At 39.6% G+C, this 24196-nt stretch overlaps 1 protein-coding gene across 1 annotated transcript in view; it reads right to left on the bottom strand.

Annotated features, from left to right (window-relative positions):
- LOC125425944 (neurabin-1-like) overlaps nucleotides 1-24196 on the bottom strand; it is a 53297-nt gene that overhangs the window by 7542 nt on the left and 21559 nt on the right. Inside the window, exons 6-16 of the mRNA XM_048483770.1 lie at nucleotides 24016-24133; nucleotides 23390-23533; nucleotides 22612-22665; nucleotides 20388-20617; nucleotides 19405-19501; nucleotides 19160-19325; nucleotides 18030-18181; nucleotides 15698-16007; nucleotides 15296-15377; nucleotides 14352-14423; nucleotides 13973-14162 (exon numbers count right to left, since the gene is read on the bottom strand). Coding sequence (XP_048339727.1) covers nucleotides 13973-14162; nucleotides 14352-14423; nucleotides 15296-15377; nucleotides 15698-16007; nucleotides 18030-18181; nucleotides 19160-19325; nucleotides 19405-19501; nucleotides 20388-20617; nucleotides 22612-22665; nucleotides 23390-23533; nucleotides 24016-24133 — 1615 coding nt within the window. The remainder of the gene's footprint in view (nucleotides 1-13972; nucleotides 14163-14351; nucleotides 14424-15295; nucleotides 15378-15697; nucleotides 16008-18029; nucleotides 18182-19159; nucleotides 19326-19404; nucleotides 19502-20387; nucleotides 20618-22611; nucleotides 22666-23389; nucleotides 23534-24015; nucleotides 24134-24196) is intronic.

Raw genomic sequence — 24196 nt, 5'->3', positions numbered from 1 at the left:
GTAGACTTGCCAGTCTAGAAAAGCAATGGGGGAAGTGGTCAGCAATGGGGTGGTGGTGGCTGCCTCAGCTGGTGAGCTCACAGCAGGCTCACCAGTCCAGATCAGCGCATGGGGAGCAGGTGATGTCCTAGCTGGTGAACCTGCAGCAGGCTCTCCAGCCCAGATTGGTGGGGGGGTGGCTTGCCAGGCTGATCAGGAGCTGGGTGGGTGCCTGAAATGGCCAGCCTACAATGGGTTTGCTAGGTCAGACTAGAAGTAGGTGGGGATTGCCTCAGCTGTGTCATGAGCCTGACACATCTTCTCAAGGGACTGGATTCACCCCCCAAGCCACCTGTTTGCCACCCCTGTTTTAGATGTATCTATATTCAAGGACAAAGTTAGAAGTTTCCATCAAAAAAACATGCACTCAGACTCCACCCTGTTCTTTGCCATTTCTTTTTGTGCTGTAGTCTTGTGGGTCATTTGAGAATGAAGCAGCAAAATCACAGTTTAAGAATAACTGGATCATTTAAAACAAAATAAATTTCAGTTACGTGCTAATAAGTAATCTCTTTGAATTCAGAACACCCTTTTCCCTACTCTCTTCCAAAATGTCAGGTCTTTCATCTCTAATAGAAAATAGGATTTTGTAAAAATAAAACTGCTTCATTAAAACATTTTCAGTAACTAAACTACAACTATATAATTAAAAAAGAAACTAACCCAATTCATCCTTCTTTCTAAACTAGTAAATCTACTACTTCTAAATAAGTGAGGAAGTAAATGCAAGAGATAAATGCAAGAGATATAGTAAAATATACTCCTGGTGCTTCAAGAGTACAACATCTCCAGACAGGAGAAGAGAGATGAAGAACTCTACCTGTCTAAATACAGAAAAGAATGAAACCATTTTGAAAAGAAAAAAAATGAAAAGTCAAAAGTGCATGAACACAGAAGTTAGCCAATATGGTGAAGAGCCATATCTATCCCACAAACAAAAGATTTTTTCTAAAAGCAATTGTAATCTGGATGACTGATTAGATGTTTCATGAAGGACTATGAATTTCAACAATGAGGATGACTAACTCATGCAATAATCACTAAATCCTGCACAATTTTTCAAGATTCATTTTTCATTTTAGATATTATAAAAAATCTGCTTATGTGTAAAGGCTGTTCTTTGAGAAGTCGTTTGTAAATTCACACATATGGTCTTTGTACCTGTGCAGAACCATGATGCAGAAGCTAACTAAAGCTAGGGTTTGTTTGTTTTTACATGAAGACCTCTACCTCATGAACACAGCCTCAGATGGTATATTCTCTAAGGTAACTTATGAACACTTTCTTGTCTTGTGCAAAATATGCTCTCTGGGTACATGTAAAATTAAGTGCTGTGCACAAGTCAAATTACTATGTTCCATATCTGTGGCTGGTGAGGAGGAAAAAGTTCAGTAGAATCAGATCATGAGAGATGACCTTTGGTAAAAAGGCACCACCGTTACCTTCCCTTGATGAAAACTGATGAAAGCAAGATCCAACTTCAATGTGCAGAGTTCTGAAGTTTATCTTGTAGATACATGAACAGGTAAGGATGGCCACAACGAAGGTGATGAGGTTGATGACAACAGTAGCCAGAGGCTCAGAGTTCTATCCATCAATTGCATCAGGACCAGCTGCATATGCAGAAGTCTGGACTGGAAGCTACAACCAAACAATACCCTGGAATAACTGTTGCAGTAAAGGTTGTTAGAACAGTGACTGTACTTTGAAAAGGAATGTTGAGATCTCTGATAGAAGAATGCTTTGGCCTGAGACAAAAGATGGAGCAGGTACTCTAGAACAGATGTGGGTGGGTAGATGGATTCCACTCACAGTGGGAAACAAAGATGGTGAATTGTTTTCACTTGTCCAGGCTAGCCCAATCTCATCAGATATTGAAAGTTAAGCAGGATCAGTCCTCGTTAGTATTTGGATGGGAGACCACCAAAAAAATCTAGGATTGCTAAACAGAGGCAGGCAATGGCAAACCACCACTGTTCATCATTTGCCTTGAAAACCCTATAAGGTTGCCATAAGTTGGTTGCAACTTGATGGCACTTTCCACCAACATGCTTGTAGGATCTCCTCAGATGGCTTTTTTGCATTGAAAAGGATCTTCTCTTAAAGCTTCTTTAATCACTTTGTTAGCTCAACCCTCCTCCTGGGTGCAAGATCCTACTGGAATATTGTCACAAGTCTTAGGTTCTGGTGAGGAGGTAGCAATGACTCTTGGATTTCTGCAGCACCTTGGGGAACCACAGTGATGCCAAAATGGGGTCATTAAGATGCAATGCATGCAATCGTCCCCTAATTTCCAAAAGACTTTGATGAGAAGGGTGGTATTTGATGGATCTTCTGTAGTATATCATCTTCTAGAGATCAACAACCCTTTCCTGCTCTCAGGCAATAAACATGACCTTTTGTGTTGCAAAGAAGTCTATGTAAGGAAAATATATCCACAGAAGACTGGGCTAAAGTATCAGTTGTTGCATTCCCACTCATCAGCCACAGTGCCCTGGTGAGTGAAGGCATCAGCACAGGTATTGTCCTGGTAAACAACATGGATGGCAACTGCCAAGATGCTGGATCTGATGCATCTATTCCACAGGCAGCAAGGTAGACTTTTCAGAGCATGTGACTCTGCCACAGTTTGCATGGTGGTCAGGTTGTCAGTAGCCATCTGCACTACTTTGCTTTGTTACTGGTGAGGAAAGATTGCCTAGAGCTCCAGATGACTGAGGTGGAGCTTCCTCTTTTGCACCATCTGAGGTGAATCCATGTTGCAGTGGTGGCCCCAGATAAAGATGTCTGAGATCAGAATCAGATGAGGTTCTGGTGGTGTTACCCTGGTCCAAGCTGCGGGATTAAAGGTCCATTAGCAGCAGGATTAAGTCAGAGAGGCAGGTAAGTAAAGGACTATATATTGAGAGTTTCAGGCTATGTTCCTTAAGGAGAGATCTTCATGCCACAAAGTTAGCTCTAGATATTTCCAACCGTTGCTCTGCATAAGGATAAAGTTCACCAATGTAATGCAGTCGTGTTGGTTTTAACAGTAATTAGATACAGAATAAGCATAACTCACTACAGTTTTAAAAGGGACTCAAGCACCTGTCATTTCGAAATGAATGACATCTCTGTAAACACCATTTACACAAATGGGATTATTTGAAAATGTAACTATGTGCAAAGTAAATTGCATCTGCTGGTGACACCATTCGTTAATGATCTCCCTTCCAATACTACGGGGATGTATTTAAATTGTAACTGATGTGCACTTTTTTCACAAATAACTTATTCTGTAAATATATATATTTATTTTCTATAGTTTATAAAATGCAATGAACTACTATTTTTAAAAAATAGTTAACATCTTGTAACTAGGATTGATTGATGAAAGCACCATAAAATACAGAATGCTACTCCTTGAAATCATGTGTGTGTATTAAGCACCGTCAGGTCGCTTCCGACTTATGGTGACCCTGTGAATAAATGACCTCTAAAATGCCCTATGATTAACTTCCTTGCTCAGGTCTTGCAAACGGAAGACCACGACTTCCCTGACTGAGTCAATCCCGCTCATGTTGGGTCTTCCTCTTTTCCTGCAAGTTTAAATTAATTCCCACCTAAATACTGATAATCCCTATATATAGATGTATAAATACACTGCATAGGCAAATTCAATATTTAACATTTTGTTCTGATACAAATAGGATATGAAAATCCAACATTTCATTCATAAAAGGATCTGCAATGATTAGTGAGGAGTTGTGACTCAGTGGTAAAGCATCTGCTTGGCATGCAGAAGCTTCCAGGTTCAATCCCTGCCATCTCCAGTTAAAAGGATCAGGTAGTAGGTCATGTGAGAGACCTCTGCCCAAGACTCTGGAGAGCTGACGCCTGTCTGAATTGACTGTACTACCAATGATTGACCAATGGCCTGGCATAAGGCAGCTTCTTGTGTATTTCATGTAGGGTCGGCTAGCCCAACATATTTGATGCTCCCGCAGAACTATTTTAAGAGGGAATGCTGGTCTAAAGTAGAACAGCTAGTAGAACAGATTTTTGGGATATGACTTTTTAGATGCCAAAACTCATTTCATCAGATACTTTGTCAGATCTGGGGAAGAGAGCTTTGACTCACAAAAGCTCATGCCCCCAAACTCTTGCGGATGTCCAAAGTGCTACAGACTCAAATTTAGCTGTTCTATAGAACTAGAAATCAGTAAAGAGCAAATAAATGCTTGCAGAATGTTCTTTGCTTGGGTACATTTTTTACTATCTGGTTACCAAAATATTATGGTGCAAAGATGACAACCTACCATTTTCATTTTAAAATAATTGAAATGGCACAATGAAGACTGAATGGTGACATCAATAGAACAAACAGACACACTGAAACTCACCTCATTTGAAGAGAAGGTTAAAGTGTGTGAACACCCTGAAAGACTGGCCTCTGTCACTAACCCTGAGAGATCACAACTTGGCTTGCTATTGTATGAATCATCTATGACAATTCTACTCTGCAAACAAGTGAAAATAATGTTTTGTTAACTTACCCCTTGGGATAGTAAATTGAAAGGATACACAATTTCTTACACACATCTTTTTTAAAAAAAAAATCAACAGGTTTAATTTGCAGCCAACTTTAGTCAATTTTCGCCAGAATAACTTACACTAATTGTTTTGGGCACAGTTCTTCCAAACATTTGCCCTCCCTCTGCATTTCAGAGTTGCAGAGTCAGTTCATTTTCTTCTGCACATGCGTTAAATAATCAGGATTTTGAAAGGAGGTGCTGTTGGGATTAGTGGCATCACCAGTATGTCACAATATCCTCTATGTGCACAATTATTATAGATATTAACAATACCATGGCTGCATTTTTTAAAGAAAAGCACTAAAGTATCGATACATCACTATAACAGCAGGTCAAGCAAGTCTTCTGAAAAAAATTTTTTAAAGCACTGAAGTATCAATACATTACTGGAACAGTACATCAGGCATTTCTGATTTTTTAAAAAGCACTAAAGTATTGATACGGCACTGTTAACAGTACGTCAGGTCCTTTGAATCCCCAGCTTTCATTTTTTTAAAGTCTATAGCTCTTGCCCTTGTGGAGATAGAAGGAAAAAGGCATGTGTCTGCAAGTGAAAAGGCTAAAGGCTTTAAAAAAATGAAAGCTGGGAATTCTGAAAATATCAATATCATTGTGCCATTTTAAAAAGAAATTAAAAAATCACACCACTCATCTTTGAGGGGAGGAGAGGGAGTAGTCTGAAATTGATAGACCAATCCTCAAAAATTGAACTGGAGGTGAATGAGACTGGGTGGGAGAAAGAACCTGATAGAAATATTGTGTGTGAAAAAGAGGTAAACTCAAAATCAGCTTCCAGAAAAAAAATTGGGATAGGAATGGTCTCAAAAAGAAAAAAACGTTGAAGGGAAAACTAAAGGCATAAAATGTGTGCAGAAATCAGGGGGAAAACCAAAGCACTATGGGGCCAGAACCAACTAACCCCCCGCCCCCCCCGCTTCATGCGGAAAAGCCCAAGGCTTAGTTTGAATTTAAAAGAACAAATCATAGTTTGTTATGTGGATAAAATAACTAACTATATAGTTTGTTGGAAGTGTGTCTCAGCACCTGGGAAGAGGAGGAGAGTGCAGAAGTGCAACAATTGCCCAAGCTTAACAGCGGGTTCCATATTAATCATGCCTGACGTACACCCCACAGACTAACACTAGAAACTCTGATGCATTTTTTCTGAACAAATGTAAAATACTAGAAGTTAGTTAACTTCCTAAATATGCCAACTTCCATCTACAAAAATATGAATCTACAATATGCAATATGCTGAATTGTTACTGTTAAGATTTAATTCTCACATGTATTAATTTAAGTAAATAAAATAAATGAATATACCAGAGGTGGCCAAACTGCAACTCCAAAGCCACATGTAGCTCTTTGCCACATAATGTGTGGTTGTCTCCCGCTCTCTCAGCTTACTCCCAAGTCTGTTTGCCTGTTTTCTTTTTCTTCTTTCTTTTCTTATTAAATATGTATTTCTTTCTGGTCAAGTTTTGGAGCGGACTCCTTGACCAGCTCAACAGCTGAGGGGCCTGTCTGAAGCGTACACCTGTGTGTGTGGGTCTCTTCCAGGGATATGACCTGATTTCTTAAGGAGTGCAGAGGGCTCTAGAGCAGGGGAGGAGGCAAGAAAAGGGAGAAAGGAAGAGTAGGAAGGCAGGATGCTGTCTGAGGCCGTTTCTGCATGGCCACGCTGCAGGGGGGTGTCAGCATAAATGACGCCGATGCACCCCCCCCCCCCCGGACTATTGGCACGGATGGTCCCGGTAGGGGCGGGGAAGATGGTGCAGCCTGCGCAGAGGCTGCGCCATCCCCCAAACGCCTTACCGTCCCTCCAACCTTCTGGCGCGTCGCCAAGGCCAGGGGACACGCCTCCCCTGCCCTGTGCAACAGCTCTGGAGTCGCAGGGCGGGGGGGCGTCTCCCCTGGCCTGGGCGACGCGCCGGAAGGTCGGAGGGACGGTAAGGCGTTTGGGAAAGGGGGGGAAATGGCGCCTTCCAGCCGCTGCCATTCGCACGGCAGCGGTTGGAAGCCGCTGTTTTTGAAAAACCTCGCTCAGGGCAAACCCCTCCCCAGGGATGCTGTTTTTAGCATCCCTGGGACACTGTATTCCGCCCGTGTGGAAACAGCCTGAGTGAGGATTTCTGACCAAGCAGCCATGGCAACAGCTCTGGGTTGAGCTGAACAAGAAACTGATGTTTGTACCTTGCCTCCCCAGCAAATGCTTCCAAGATGAGCAAAAGAAAGGTGGTTGGCCAGCCCTGGCTGAGGAATTGTGTAGACAGTGGGTCAGGACTGGCCCCCCTTAGTCAACTCTTGGCAACGGAGAATGTGGGATAGTGCTTACAGAACCTCAGAAAGAGGTGTAAGGAACCTCCCAGCAGCATTTTTGAGAATGAGCTGACAGGGGCAGCCACAGTTGCTGTTTCTCTCTCTCTGCTTTTGCTGCTTCCGTCTTCAGGGGTGTTTTGGCCTGGAAAAAAGGTGTCCCTTGACTCTTTCCCCACACTTGGTACTGGCTGCAGAATCCTCACAATATATAAGGTTGAGGGAGGGGTATGTGCTGCTGTTGTTGCTGAGTCCCACATTCAGTTTTCAATCTCCTAAATTTAATCCAAGTAACCCTTGCCTTCCTCCTTTTCTTTTTTGCTTCCTGCACAGTCCACAGGATTTCCTTTCTGGTGGTGGTGATAAAAAGTGGAGAGTGCCCTGTGGAGGTAGCCGTTGAAGCATCATACAGCCCTTACAAATCAACATCTGACAAGACTAATTCATATAACCCTGACAATGTATCATCCAGATTTTTTAAAAATCACAGTAAAGAGGAAGATTCACAATATTTCAACTAGCAATAACAGCCAGAACCAATATCTCTCACTTACAAACTTTTATTTAAGTTTTTACCAGATATTTAGAGTCTTAGATAAAGAAGCATCATAAGCACTATCTGTTTTTACCCCTTCTGTTTTTATTTTTGGCAGTCTTATTTGGAAGAAGAAGAAGAGTTTGGATTTTTATCCCCCTTTCTCTCCTGCAGGAGACTCAAAGGGGTTTACAATCTCCTTGCCCTTCCCCCCTCACAGCAAACACCCTGTGAGGTAGGTGGGGCTGAGAGAGCTCCAAAAAGCTGTGACTAGCCCAAGGTCACCCAGCTGGCGTGTGTGGGAGTGTACAGGCTAATCTGAATTCCCCAGATAAGCCTCCACAGCTCAGGCGGCAGAGCTGGGAATCAAACCCGGTTCCTCCAGATTAGATACACGAGCTCTTAACCTCCTACACCACTGCTGCTCCTTAAAGTTAATAAAAATGCTGCTGCTCCTTAAAGTTAATAAAAATTACATACATGAATAATTGTTATCACATATGTGTATTTCTTAATATTTATACAAAGGCTAGTAACAAAATGTGAATTTAACAATAAAAACATGTCTGTAATATCTGTTCAACTTTTGAGGCTCTCAAACATCTGAAGTTTATTCTATGTGGCTTTTAGGTTAAACAAGTTTGGTTACTCCTGGTATATACATTGGTATGTGAAGATCCAAAGCAAAGATTGGTTTTGATTTTCATCTAGCCTAGATTTAACATGCCTGAAGCAAATTACCTGAAATATCATTATCTATCTCCTATACAATGTTATAATACAAAATTCCTAAACACTTTTCAGCAGCAATTCTCAAAGTAGTCGAGATCCAGAACTAATTCTTTTTCAGATGAGCTATTAAGCCAGAAGAGAAGAATAAGAATATGATGAGCTGTGAGGGGAAGCTCTGGAAGGCTTGATGGCAAAAGTGAGTTTGGCTCAGCATAACATACAAAGGTTTGGATGAAACTTTTCTTGGTCTGTAAAAGAAGGACTATGATCTAGTACGGTACCATGGGTTGGAAGGGACACTAACTGTTGTCATCTATGAATTCTGCAAGGAACACCTTGCATAGGAACACATATGATTTTTGCTTTTTATCCTGTCCAAAGTCAGCCAGTGAACTTACATCTGGTCCAAATTCACAACTCTTGTTAAGTAGCAATGGCCCACATTTATGATACTCTCAGTCTAAATCTGTTTTTTTTTTCTACTGCAGAGGAGATCACACCTCAAGGTGGGATGTCCATCAATTGGTTAATCAATTCCCCTTTCTCCCACTATTTAACTGTAATCCAATAATGGAGAATCAAACCTTACATTGTAAGAAAAGCTTTTCATGATGAACTCTGCAACAGAATCATTACAGGTCAGAGATACTAAGGGCTATTTAAAGCCCCTGAGATTGACCTTGAGATGGAAAAGGAAATAAGGGAAGTGACTAAAGCAAATGGCGTTGTGACACTCAGTGACCTCAACTACCCTCACAGTAACCGAGTAAACATTCCGGAATCCTGCTATAGAAATGGGATTCCTAGACATAAGAAATGACTGTGCACTGGAACAGTTTCTCACAGGGCCAACCAGAGGAGCCTTTGGATGGCCATAGAATAAAAGGATTGCTAAAAAAGATGGGGAGACAACAAAAAACCTATATGAATTATTTGTATCTGAGGGTGCACCCAGACCACAGCAACTGTTTTCAGGAAGACAGTAAGAAGAACTGAGTCAAAGAAAGGCACAAGGCATGATGTTCTATAGCTATTGAAGAAAACAAAACCCAATAAGTTTCTAGGTTCTGATAGCATACACCTCAGGGCTCTTAGGAAACTCAAAAGGGAGATTATTAATTTAGTATTCAATATATGCAACTTGTCACTAAGATCAGCAACTATACCAGAAGACCGAAAAGAAGCAAATGTAATGTAGATTTTTAAATAGAGGTTCAGAGGGGAACCAAGAAATTATAGACCAGTTAGCCTGTCTACTCCCACCAAGATTAATCAAAGGTAGAATTATTAGGCATATAGAGCAGTGATGGCAAACCTTTTTGAGACTGAGTGCCCAAATTGCAACCCAAAACCCACGTATTTATCGCAAAGTGCCAACATGGCAATTTAACTTGAATACTTAGGTTTTAGTTTAGAAAAAATGGTTGGTTCCGAGGCACGCATTACTCAGGAATAAGCTTGGTGGTAGTTGGTGGCTTTGCTTTGAAGCAACTGTGCAACTCTTCCAATGGGTGAATCATGACCCTAGGAGGGTTTACTCAGAAGTAAGCCCTATTGCCAGCAACCGAGCTTACTCCCAGGTAAAGGATCATGCTTCAGTTCTTTGCATGAAAATCAGTGGGGTTTAACAGTGCTTAACAGGGTTACTTACACTGCTTTCCCAAAACTAGGTCTTAAGTTAAATGCTAATAATCGAGCCCAGTGGACCAGGCCAGCCTATAGGTGTGGAGGGGCACTCTGTTTGCACGTGCCCACAGAGAGGGCTCTGAGTGCCACCTCTGGCACCCGTGCCATAGGTTTGCCACCACTGATATAGAGGAACAAACTCTGCTAGCTGAAAATAAGCCTAGCTTCTCTCAAAGGAAGTCCTGTCAAACCAGCCTTTTGAAATTTTTTGAGAAAGTGGCACAGTGACTTGGTATATATTGTATACTAGGATTTTCAAAAGGCTTTTGACAAGTTAAGGTAAAATGTGGAATCGTTACCAGAGGATGTAGCAGTGGTCAAAGGAATAGATGGCCTTAAAAGGGGATTCCATTCATGGTAGAAAGATCAATCAGTAGCTATAGTGACTAAGGGGAACCTGCACATTCAGAGGCAGTAAACCTCTGAATATCAGTGCCCAGAGGCAACATCAGGAGAAGGCTTTGGTCTCTATTTTTGGTCTTCTGGTCTGTGCAAGAGTGCTAAATGAGATGGACCACTAGTCTGATCCAGCGGGGCTCTTCTTATATTCTTATAAACATACTTAACCATCTAGATATTAATCTGGAAAACTTAAATGTCACATCTCTGCTCTTGACACAGTGAACTTTCCCTCTCAAGGATGTGAAAAATGCTGATGGTATAATTCTACTCTTTTGTTCCATTACTTATTTTTTTAAATCTATTTATGTTTAAATCTGCTGTTGGGATTTTTTCCTATAGCATCATGATTCAACATAATAGAAAACAAATAAAATTTTGTTTCAGCACAGGTAAAAGCCAAAACAGAACAGCATTCAGGTGTCTCTAACTATGAATTCTAAATCACATTATATTCCACTTTCTTAGGGGCAAAGCAAGGAGTGAGGAAGAGTATGGGTTTTGGGACTAATTAATATACTTGAATATAACACAAAACAGAAGACATATTATTAAAATTACAACATTTTTACCATACAGCTCAAAGTTCCTATGCCCAGAAAATCCATGATATGGGAAATCTATTCTTCCCTCACTGTCTCAGAGAGACCACATGGAAAAATAGTTAAAAATTATCTCCAAATGTGTGCAACAGCATTCACAATTAACCACATGTAAAAATGTAGTCTATAACTGCAAAATATGTCTAATTATTTTAGTTCAGATACACTCAGCCTCTCTAAAGCCCACATGGAAATGAATATGCACCTATCATGTGGTAAAAAACAAAGTATCACAAAAGCAGTGTTCACTGATGTCAAAGGATGGATGGTTGAAATGAAATAGGGGTATCTTATTTTTAATGTTGAACTGGTAATGGGAGGGGGGTGCATCTTTGAACACAGGGACACGGTCTATAGAACCACCCATTCAGAAATGTTTGTGGAAAGAGAAGTTCAATTTACCCCATAGATTAAGCATCAATAATCAAGAAACATACCCAGTTCCCCTCAGCTGCTTCTTAGTTAGGTTCATTTTTCAAACTGTGAATCACAGTGTAAGAAAAGCTGTAAATAACCAGTTTACATTCAGTATAATGTGATATCTTATATTTAATACCTTTGATGCACAGCTTATTGTTTAAATAGATCATAGCTAATTGCAATATGATCAAATTCTGAAGAACAGCTGGAGGAATCTTCCTATCAACAAACACAAGCCAGATATGTCCCACAGACATATCTTTATCATAAACTAGCTACAAAGGGCAAAAAACGTTCTTATCCAACAGGACAGCTATGTGCTCTATTGAATAAATTTCCTCCATATCATATAGCCCAGCCTAGCCTGATCTTAACAGACCTTGGAAGCTATGCAGAGTCAACCCTGGGCAGTATTTGGATGAGACACCATCAAGGAACAACAGGGTTGCGATGCAGAGGCAGGCAATGTCAAACTACCTCTGAGGCAATGTCAAACTACCTCTGAACATCTCTTGCCATAAGTCAGCTGTGTCTTGAAGGCAAAATAAATAAATAAAATCCAGATCAGTACAGAGCTTTGAAATCCTCTAAAATAATGAGTCGCTCCCTCCAACAATGCAACTAGATGGAGTTAAACCCAGCCAGCAATGTAATTACGGCAGTAGCACCAAATCTCTCCCGGAAACTCAAGAATTTAGAAGTTCTAAACAAAAATTCAAGTTGAATGACAGCTTTGGACATGTTTTCCCTCCACCTTCTCCATATTTGTACCATGAAACAGAATCACTTTTCTACATGGGTGAAGCTACAATGATAACCAACCCTATCTTATCTAAGATCATATTTCTTTATGGTATTTTTATTCTGCTCTTGCAGCCCAAAATGCTGCCTATCAAAGCACATTATACCAATAAAATCAATACAAATGTTAAAATATAATGAAAATATTACACTTATTTAAAAGACTTGTGCCCTTCGTGCAAGCATTAGTCTCCTGTTCTACCCAGGAACAAACACAAATAAAACAATTTGTGTGCGATGCTATGTTGTATGGGGAAAACATATTAGGTTGACAGGAAAAAAATAAGTATGACTTGAAATATGCCTACACATGCAACATTAACACAGAAAATTGAAACAAGTAAAAAGAATCCACAACAAAAAACAGATGAAAGATTCATAAAATAATCTACATTTGTTAGGTCAAAATTATCCCCATATGGGAAGCATCAGGCACGCAAGAGGGAGACAATGCATCAGCATATCCAGGCAGCACATTAATTAAAAGGTGACTTTGGAAAAGTACAATAGAATGAGCAGCCTTTAGTAGGAAATGAATGTTCAACTTGCAATGGTGGTAACTTTCTCCACTTTATTTATTTTTTGTTCAAATAATTTCAGGATAATTTCAAAGTGTCTTCTCTATCCATGTTTATGGACAATGGGCTGAAACCAAAGAAGGATTCCCGGGGGGGGGGGGGGGGTAGGGGGTGTGTGGGTGCATCATCATAGGGTGTGTGGGTGCATCAATTCCAGCCTCCCACTGCAGACCTTACCCCTCCCTCCCTGCCCTGCAAAACAAAAAAACAGTTCCTGGAGTCCTGTATTCTTCAGGAACAGCATTTCAGAAAGTATTTTGAGCTGCAGTAGGAAGGGGGAGATGAAGCAGAAGAAGAGTTTGGGTGTATACCCCACCTTTCTCCTCTATAAGGAGACTCAAGGTGGCTTACAAGCTCCTTTCCCTTCCTCTCCCCACAACAGACACCTTGTGAGGTAGGTGGGGCTGAGGGAGTTCCCAAGAACTGTGACTAGCCCAAGGTCACCCAGCAGGAATGTAGGAGTGCGGAAACACATCTGGTTCACCAGATAAGCCTCTGCCACTCCTGTGGAGGAGTGGGGAACCAAACCCGGTTCTCCAGATTAGAATCCACCTGCTCTTAACTACTGCACCATACTGGTGGTGCATTCCGCTGATGGAAATCCTTTCCTTCAGCAGAAATGTCCATGCAGTCAAGCCAATTAATTTTCTTAAGATATTGTACTATTTTTAGGAGAAAGAACTGACTGAAATTTTTCTGAATAAGTGTATTGTTTTTGATGCTGGCCTTGTCTTAACTGGGAAAATCAAAGAAGGAAAATTGTCACACTTCTCAAGCCTTCAAGCTTATTGATATTATAGTAGTTTAAGACAGATTAATACTAATTAACATCTACAATGGACAACAACAATGGGCAACACATAAAACATTTCTGAATGGTACTATCAGCTTGTCCATGATTTTTGAAACTGGCAGTTGAACAATGCTATTTTGCTACTTTTAAAAAATAAAATAAGCAAAACATTCTATATGTATAGAATACAACTGTGTAATTTTGTTTGGAATATTTTAGCAGCGTATTAAGTGGTTGTTTATAAAAAGCTGTATCACAACAACAACAAAATCAAACTTCTTGCACTCCCGAATCAAACAGAAGCCATCACACATTTATGATGCATTTTCATCTGCACAAAACAGCAAACGGGGAAAATCCACATATTAGGACAGATTAACTTATTACAGATTTTGACTACATTAAAAGTATATTGCAACAATTTACCATCTGCACTGGACAAGCTACAGCCAAGCAAATCTAAATGCATAAGATATAGATAATTTGCATATGCTTACCTTGCTCCTATTCTTCTCTAGGCTGTGTTCAAAGGTAATATCAGGCCCACCTTGAGAAAAACTCAGACTGCTACCAGAACTATGCTCTTTATGGCTGTCTCCAAACCAAGAGAAAGGCATACAAGTGGGAAGAGGGGAATCTGAATCTGAGGCAGATAAGTTGTTGTCTTCCAGTAATTCACAGGAGCCTCTGAAATAAAATTAATTTTGTAAATGAGTCTATGATACAAGTTTCTGTGCACATAATCATACCGAGCTAAATGTATCTGATTAAAAAGTCCAAACATGATAGCTATGTTAAGATTCTTGCAGACAAAACAAATTAAGAAAGTTCAATGTAGATGGCAAAGTTAAGATTGTAATATGAATCTGTAAATACCGGCTGTCCAGAGAACCTCTTGCATTTTCTTTTTCCTGCTTCTTGCCTTTACCTCCAGATTTTCTTAGGCCCCTGGAAGTTAAGAAAACACCTAAGTCACTCTACAGTCATAAAAGAAGCCAAAACCAAATATATTTGTGACACACGCACACAAATTTGGTAACTCACACAGATCAGTTAGAATTGAAACATCAACATTTTAAAATAGACAAAACACTAAGAGGGGATCTACAGAGTTTGGCACTGTCATTTTGAAGGTGGTAATAATACAGTTTTCCCTTAATTTACAGTGGTACGACAGTATGCAGCCTAAGTTATACCCATGAACCCTGAACATCCTCACTAGCATTCCTATTACCCGAGTTCAAATAGAATCTAGTCCCCTGAAGCAACTCTATTTTGTCTTAATTAGATAGAGCAAGGTTTATTTATTTAATATATTTATATGCCTGCTTTTCTCCTGAGCATCTCAGGACTGTTAATAACAGTATAAAAACAATTTGATAAAACAAACATCAAAGCAACAGATATTCAAACATTTAAAAACACCTCATTCTCCACCAATGTGTTCTCCCTGCTAAGTAAAATGAAGCTGCAGTAATAGGGAGATCATTCTTCAAGTATGCAGGGCACAGGTTATGAAGGACTTTAAAAAGTGAGCTTTCTTACCTTGTATTAGACCTAGAAACCAACTGGCAGCCAAGTGAGGGGACTTCAATGATCATTGTGGCCAGATCAGGCATATACAAATAGGGAGCCAGCTTCCTAGTCAGACATAGCTGAACGTAAGCATTTTTCACTGCCATAGAGACCTAATTCTCCAGCAGAACACCAAGACCAAGTATCCCAAAAGACTGTATTCTCAGGAGATGTGCAAACACACACAGATATGGAGTAAAAATATAGTTCAGTCGAGTATTAAAATAACTTTTAAAAAATCTTACCCAAAATCAGGAAAACGCCTTTTGGATTTTCCTGTAGAAGCATTTTCATTCGATTCAGTCTTCTCTTCATTCTTTTTCTCATCTGTTACATTTAAAAAGATTCATAATATTCATAATTTCCAAGACTAACAAATGAAAATATTGGCATGAAATATCTGTTTTAAATATATTTTGCAAACTGAAATGGGTGTTCTGTGTCCAGTAAATCTCTAATTTTCTAGTGAGACCACCTAAGGAGCTTCGATCTTCTTTTCCTAATTCCTACATACTGCAAAAACTTGTAGATACAGACAGCCCATGAGAGATTTTTGGACATTGCTTTCTGTGCCACTGTAGCTATATAGATCTGTAGAATGGTAGGATGGTATGTGGCAGGAAATCTCTAGCACACAAATAACTTACCTTTGCTATCTTTGCCTTTGCCCTTTGATTCCCTTTGCTTAACATTTCTGCAGTATCCTGAAGGAGAACTTCGAGTTGAATCATCAACAGAAGGAGAATGAGTATTTCCAGAACTATTTTCCATGTGTAGCTTATAAACTGGAGAAGAGCGCACAGAGACTGACGGACTGGATTCTAATAAACTATCTGTGCTTTCAGCACGCTCATATTTTTCAATCCTTTCCTCCACATCATTCTGCTGCGAAGTTAACTTTTCTGTCACTTCTGAATACTTGCTCTGGACATTTTCTTCTGAATCATCATCGGCATCCTGAAAGTGTTTTAAAATTAACATGTTGGAAATTAAACTTTTTAACACAAAACTCTAATTAATTTTTACTGCAAAAACATTTAGTGCCATTCAGGGGCAGAGCAAGGGAGAATTGCACCCTGTGCCCCCACCACGCCTCCGCAGTGGCGCACACTTGGTGCGTCGCGTACCCCCTATCCCAGTGATGGCGAACCTTTTTGAGACCGAGTGCCCAAATTGCAACCCAAAACCCACTTATTTATCGCAAAGTGCCAACACGGCAATTTAACCTGAATACTGAGGTTTTAGTTAAGAAAAAATGGTTGGCTCTGAGGCGTGTGTTACTCAGGAGTAAGCCTGGTGGTAGTTGTTGGCTTTGCTTTGAAGCAACCATGCAACTCTTCAAACGTGTGAATCACAACCCTAGGAGGGTTTACTCAGAAGTAAGCCCCATTGCCAGCAACCGAGATTATTCCCAGGTAAAGGATTGCACTTTAGTTCTTCGCATGAAAATCAGTGGGGTTTAACAGCGCTTAACAGGGTTACCTACACTGCTTCCCCAAAACTAGGTCTTAGCTTTAATGCTAATAATCGAGCCCAGCAGCCGAGGCCAGCCTAGACAGTGATGATTATTGGGGGGGAGTGATTTTCCACGCCCCACATGATGAACTCTGTGCGTGTCCACCGAGAGGGCTCTGAGTGCCACCTCTGGCACCTGTGCCATAGGTTCGCCATCACTGCCCTATCCCCTTGGTGCTACGCCACTGGTGCCATTCTGATTGAATGTTTGTATTATTTATATCCATCTTTAAATTCTTCCTCCCTCTAGCTGCTGCAGAAAACAATTTCTCATGGCTCGGGATACAGCGTGAACTGGCTTCCTACAACAACTGTATTGCATGGTAAAATTCCCACGCTTCCAAATCCCCTACCAAAGATCTGGAGCACCGGTGCATCATCTCCAGGGAGCAACAGCATTGAAAGGGAACTTCACTATGCAATCTGCGTGCTCTGTTATGGAAAGCTGATTTAAATACTTTACATATGGGAGGAACCCCAATCAGACAGAACCAATTTACACTGCATCACTGCCTGAAATATGAATTATTTTATAGATCCCTCCATTAAACTGCTTCCTACTAGCTTATTTTACAGGAAACAGAATAAATCTAACTATGCAGGATAACTTAACCTGGTTTTCTAGGTTCCAAATAGTACTCACTATTATTTGTACATTATTATTTTATCAGAATCTGGCAATGCACCACCAATTGAGAACAGAAGATTAGTGAAAAGCTGCAAGGAAGGGGAAAAAGTTACGTACTCACTGTTTAGCTATAGAAGCTACAGCTAAATGGACTTCATTTGCTTGAAAAGGTATTCGAACAAAGAAACAAGGGACTCTCTTGCTTGCCGGAGGAAAAAAGGTGGTTTTGTCATGACCTCAAAAAAGCCACTAAGTCCGTCTGCAAGATGGCTTTTCAATTACAGGTTAATGATGGCAATTATAAAAAATCAGAAGATCGGTGCCAACCATGAGGGCTTCCTGCCTCTGAATTTTAATGTATTACTGGTTTAATAGACCACATTACAGAGAATTCTTTAATACCTACAGAATATTTCTCAATTTTGGAATCACAAATAAGGAAAATATTCAGTCAAAAATAAAGTTTATTTTGGCTATATTTCCAACTATAGGTGGAATTGTGTACCATGCGTGGTATGCCTCTTCCTTTCTGTTACAGGCTCTTGCAGCCCACCCACCTCCCATCCCCCAACTGTTTCACAGCATGTAGAAAGACTTTGCAACTGCATACAACAATGTTGTGTGGAAGATTGCAGATGGACAGCAGGGAAGAAGAATTAGAGAATACACAGTAAATTCTGAACAATAAGGGCCTCCTTATTTAAGAGGCTCTCTGAATCTAAGCCAGTTTCTCAAGAAATTCCTGAATGGCTACCATAACTAAATTAGGTTTTATGAATGCATTAATCAGAGGAACAATTAAAACTGAAACTAAAGTAATAATTATAATACTGTACCTGTGAACTGGCATCTTTTGGTTCAGCTCCAAGAGATTCCTTTCGCTTTGACCGAGAAGGTGGCTGACGTTTCACTTTCAAGGCAAGCTGAGCTTTTGCTTTATGCGCACTGGTGTCTAACCTTGGTGTGTCCCCAAGGAAAGCATCAAAATCTACAAATTCAATGTTACACTTAAAAAAGACACTCCACTGACGCAATCACTATTGCTCAAGAAGCTTAGCTAACGCCCGTTCACAAACCTGCATTAAAGATTTTAAGTAACCTGAATTTCTGTAGCCAGCATCCACCCCACTCCCTGCTATATATAAAATAAGGCCCAACGGCTGTTCACATCATATACCTGAAGTCAACTCTACCAAACGTTTATTGTGAAATAAGTTTTACTATATCCTAAGGTGTAGACAACTGGGACAGGCAATGGTAAACCACCCTGTAAACATGGGCCAGTAATCTTTTAAAAGACATTTCTTGACTCCTATAAAAACATGGATACTCTCTCAACACTGCTCCCCCAGAATATCGATTATATTATAATCTTAGAGTATAGGACAAAGTGACAATCTTGACTCTATCATCCTTTAAAAAAGGCACATTTGTTTTACCAGCAAAAGAAGATGACAACACAAAATCAACTGGTAATTTTTCCAAACCTAAATTACCTGCATACAACATTCCATTGTTGAAAATGTAACATTTTCACCTATCAATTCCTTCCAGGTATTAACAAGACTACTCTTTCATTTAACAGGTGAGAAGCTGCTTCATCTAGTGTCCTACAAGTATTTACTTTCTAGCAACAGTTTAGAGCTAACTTAACAAATTTGCACTGCAATCCTAAATAGTTAAATCCTTACAAATCCAGTGAGGTTAATGGGAGTAGGGGGTATGACTCTCTTAAGGATAGTCCTGTAAATTACATCTTTCATGAAGAGAAAACTAAGGCCGCTTCCGCACGTGCAAAATAATGCATTTTCAAACCACTTTCACAACTGTTTGCAAGTGGATTTTGCCATTTCACACAGCTTCAAAGAGCACTGAAAGCAGTTTGAAAGTGCATTATTCTGCATGTGCGGAATGAGCCTAAAAGAAGCATTTTTTAAACTCATGTAAGCATATTCAGTTTACTAACCAGAAAAATCAAGTTTCTCCATTGAAATCTCAATGTCTTGAACCTTCTCTTTTATTTCCAAATGTTCTGTCAGATGTCCAAGACTTGGACCAGCAGTCTCTGTGCTATTTCCAAACATGTAAGGAAGACCCTCATATAGTTTTAATTTCTCTTCAAGCTCTGTAATCTAAAAATATTACAATACAATTTTAAGACCAACAAGCAAAATTGTTTTTTTTTTAAGTCTAAAAATCATCATGACTTACCTTTTTCTGCAATATTTTCTGTTCATTTGTATGTTCCTGGTCTTTTTCATAAAGAAGTTTTATATGGTCCTCTTCTTTTTTCGTGAATTCTATTTCTCTGTTGGGGGAACAGGAATGACCACACTATGCAATTAGAAGGGTTTTATCTCACACTTATTCACAGAACCACAACCAAAGCTTCATTATGGGATTCACACCAAGCCTTTCTCTGTCCTCTACTCTCTCTCTCTCGAGTAATTTTTCCTACAAACTATGGAATATGATTTCTTCTGCACAGTAGAAGTACCAGTAGTTAACTCTGACTCATGAAAGTTCATGACAGAATAAATGCAGTTAGTCTTTAAAGTGCCCCTGGACTTCAATTTTATCTGAAAAGGGAAACACTTTTCAATATTTTAAGCTAATGTTCTTTAACCTACAGGCTCAAAATTATTAGCACTTAATACCTTGCAATGTTTTTTTTTCTACAATGTCACAATACATTATTCCAACCATTCAACATATTCAACCAGTGAATACTTTTGAAATTCCTAAGAAACAAATAGGGTTGCAGGCAAATGTACACAAGTCTGTTAACCAACATTTTCTCCCATTCAGACTGTTTATTTATCTTGTTTGCTGCTGTCTGCCACAAACAGAAAAGGGATGATGCTCCATCGCTCTGTTGTGGACTTCGGCTGCCTCTCTGTTCTTTTCTTGAAATTTCTTCTCTACCATCTTCCCATCTGAAATATTGTTGCCAGACAGAACCTAGACATTCATCCAGAGCAGATGTTTCCTCAAACTTCTCTGTCAGCATGTTCCCACTTCCACAACTACTATCTGGCCATCAAAACATGAAACGCCAACTCTGTCATTTCTATCAGTTTTACTTTTCGCCCCACACCAACCCCAAGATTTTTTTAGATATGGTAACCATGAACAAGAGAAATGAAGGACAAACTACAGTGAACCAAACTAAAAGAAAATGATAATATACTCACTTCTGCTGATATTCTTTGAGCAATTTCTTGGCCTTGTTGTATTTTTTTTCCAGGGCATCATATTGTTCCTGCGTGTCCTTCAGATGCTCATTTACCGTCTTACATAAACTTTGTGCTTCTAACCAATAGGTCTCCAACTTCTTCATTTTTTCTTTGTTCTCTTCTAAAGTTTCCTGGAGCTGAGATTTACTTAATTCCCATTCAATCTTTTCAGCTTCTGTTTCTTTTAACTTTAAAATAATTCATCATCAGAATATTAGTAGTGTGCTCTATGATCATTCTTCTCATAACTAATTTCAACAATCTAATTTTTCAAAAATACCCAGTCTCCCATATAGCACTGGAAAATGACAATGTCTCTCTAAAAATATTGGTTAGTCTGTGCTCATTAAGCAGATACTAATATGACTGGTGCTGGTCTGGGGTGGGGGAAGGTAGTTGGTTGGGAATTCCATAGTTTTATGATGGTTTTACATGACAATGTTTTTATTGTTGCATTCAATTTTTGTAAGCTGCCTTGAGACCTCCATGTAGAGCAGGGAGTGAATGAATGAATGAATGAATGAATGAATGAATGAATGAATGAATGAATGAATGAATGAATGAATGAATGAATGAATGAAGCAAGCTTTATGTATTTCAAAAAGCTGTTCTGGATTAAACCTATACGGATAGATAGTATCTTACTTTCTTACAACCTTCATTTTATGAAGAGTTTTCATTCCACTGTTCATTCCACTGTTCATCATCAGATTAATTGTTGTGGTATCACATATTATCAGCAACCATTCTTAACTCCAATTAAAAAGGCTTAGGAAGACTGATTTCCAGTCACTAGCAACAGCAAAAGCTATCCTCACATTTAAGAAAACCTTCCCCTTGGTGGTGGATCACTTGATCCTGACCCAGAATATTTCACGGTGGGCAGTAAGCACTTTAACATCTAGGAACAGAAGCTGTTGATCTCAGTAATGGGTACCATCTTCCAGTTACCTGCAAATACCCATAATTAGAAGAGGATGAACAAGCACGGCAAGACAGGGTCATCTAGCAGACCAAGTCCAGAGGATAACATCTGTCTAACCTCACTGCATTGTTAAGAGACTTGAGGAATGTGAAAGCACAGAACACTTCAGAAATATTGATTCCAACTTTGGTACTAAGAAGACTCAAGTGGGGATTGCCCTCTTGGTGAATCTGTCCTGAGGTAATGAGCTTCTTGAAGACAACAATACCCTAGGAAGTCAGGTTATGTGCATATCCCTTGATGTATTTTCTTTTTAGTCCTCCAAAAGCGAGCCTATTGAGTGTACTTTAATCAGGGAAAAGGAATCAATTGTTGGATCTAACACTGGTCAAGGAAACAGTACCAGGGGTTGAGATGAAGGAAGCTGTGGTGATCTGTGTAGCTCTAAACTTCCAACACTGGTACATATAACAAGTGGAATATTCAGTCGTGCTCCTTCTATATTAGTTATCATGGGACTAGCATTTCTCACTGCAAAGGAGAATGTGTCTAATGCTTCAATTTCAGTGGCTTCAGTTTAGAGTTAAAACATTCCTTGGAAGTAGAAAACACAATATCAGGAGGATGTGAGGACATCAATAGAAATACAGACTTTGAGACAGATTGGCCAGATAGATGGCCACAGAGCTATCATATCTGATATTGACATCAAATTTTCCCATACACTGTCTCCCAAACATTGCTGTAACTCTTTGGTAAATATGTTGCTTTTGAAGATGATTTGCTGCACTATAAAAGTGGACAGATCAGCAGAACAGAAAATTCACAGTCTCAGATAGGAAAGTAGGAAAACTGAATAAGAAAATTGAAACAAGATCTTTCACTAATGACCTGAAGGGAGAGAAAGTTCTAAGTAATACACTGGTTGTGTCTAAGCCTCACTAGTCATGAAGTCTAGTGTTAGATTAAGAAGTGACAGATCTTGCACTAGAAAGTCATAACACAAGAAGATTCTGAGTTGTGCTCTAAGGTTTGAAGTCCATAAGTATGCCTGTCCAGAGACCATGAAGAACGTCTATATTTAAGAATTCCATAGACAGAGGGGGAGTGCATTATGCTACACATTTGTCTTGCTTTATGGAGGTGGTGTTTTCACACGGAATACATAGCTCTCCATATGCTATGGCAAAGAGCATCAAGCATACATGTGCTAGGGCAGAACTGGATGTGATATTTTCATTACACAAAAAATCTTACCTTTTCCTTAAGTTGGTTAACTTCAGCTGTTGTAACTGCATGTTTCAGTTGTAACTAGACAATGATACAACAGATTTGTCAGAGGACACGTTAAAGGTTACTGCTTTTCTTCCACCATATCTTCATTTAAGTCAGTAAAAACACTTCTCATTTTTTCACCTAAATTTGAACTTTTCCTAAATATAAAGGAATCAGATCTAGAACTTGCAGAAGGGATCTTTGGCTTCACTATTTTTCTGCAGCCCACTGCACTAATGTGTAAAGATGCTTCTCAGTGACCCTGAGAAACAAGAATCACCATCCCTCAACACCTGCATGAACATATTCCTGCTCATTGCCCCAATCCCAGCAATACATCATATGATTTCTGGAAACTGTAGAAGTAACCTCTGATATACCTAAGTGAGAAGAGGACAGAAGATGAAAGGGGGGAAAAAACATTCACGCAAGCAGATTTTTAGATGGCAACCAAAATTGAATTTCCAATCAGTTAATATCCTAATGTAGGACATCATAAGGAATGAAATGCTACAATTAACAACAGAAAAATAAAAACCCGTGCACCTACATGTAACTATTGAGCTTATGCTTGCTTTCTACTGCAAAGAAATTGACTGATCATTTTCAAAAAAGAACAGCAGAAGATTTGAGAATGTCAACTTCTCCTTAAATTGAGAATTATGCTCAGCATACCATATAATCCCTATTGACTGCAAGGCACATGCTCAACACTGCAGAATGACAATGTGTTTAACATAAAGAACACTGGGCATTATACCTCTTTGAACTTCAGCAGAAACTGCGTGGAGTCCATGTCTAGTGGGAGATTAATATCTTCATTTTCAGGGAGATAAAATACTTCTACAGATTTTCCATGCAGATGTGATTCAAAAGAATCGTCGTCGTCGTCATAATCATCATCCTAAGAAGATATTGACAACTGCTTTATTGAAACTAGATATAATCATAACAAAAATAAATAACCAAGGCATCCAAAATAATACTTTTTTTTTCGCTGTCAAGTCATAGCTGACTTACAGCCATCCCACAGGGTTTTCAAGACAAGAAACATTTGGAGGTGATTTGTCATTGCCTGCTCCTGCCTCATGCCCCTAGTATTCCTTGGAGGCCTCCCTATCCAATTATGAGCCAGGACTGAGGCTGAGAGTGTGTGAGTGGCCCAAAGTCACCCAGCAAGCAAGGGAAAGGAGTTTGTAAGCAGCTCTGAGACTCCTTACAGGAAAGAAAGGCAGGACATAAATCCAAACCCCTCCTCTTCTTCATGGTCCAAGTGGGGATTTGAACATGGGTTCCCCAGGTCCTAGTCCAACTCCTTAACTAAACAAATAATGTAGAACGAATGATTGCAAAATATATATGCAGTACTGTATTTTAAATTGCTACCTGTTCTGCATCATTGGTATACTGCTGCTCCAATAAACATCTCTCCTGTTCCAGGGTTTCACTGATTAGGCGAGCTACTTCACTCTGGGTTCCGGGTTTTTCTCTTCCAATAAGAAACCTAAAGAAATGTCACCAATCAGTTAACCAAAAACAATAGTCTCCTATACTAATTTTTTTATCC

This window comes from Sphaerodactylus townsendi, linkage group LG02 (assembly GCF_021028975.2).
Source record: "Sphaerodactylus townsendi isolate TG3544 linkage group LG02, MPM_Stown_v2.3, whole genome shotgun sequence".
Taxonomy (NCBI): Eukaryota; Metazoa; Chordata; class Lepidosauria; order Squamata; family Sphaerodactylidae; genus Sphaerodactylus; species Sphaerodactylus townsendi.
The sequence above is the reverse complement of the archived record's forward strand: the minus strand, read 5'-3'. Positions and strand labels throughout refer to the sequence as shown.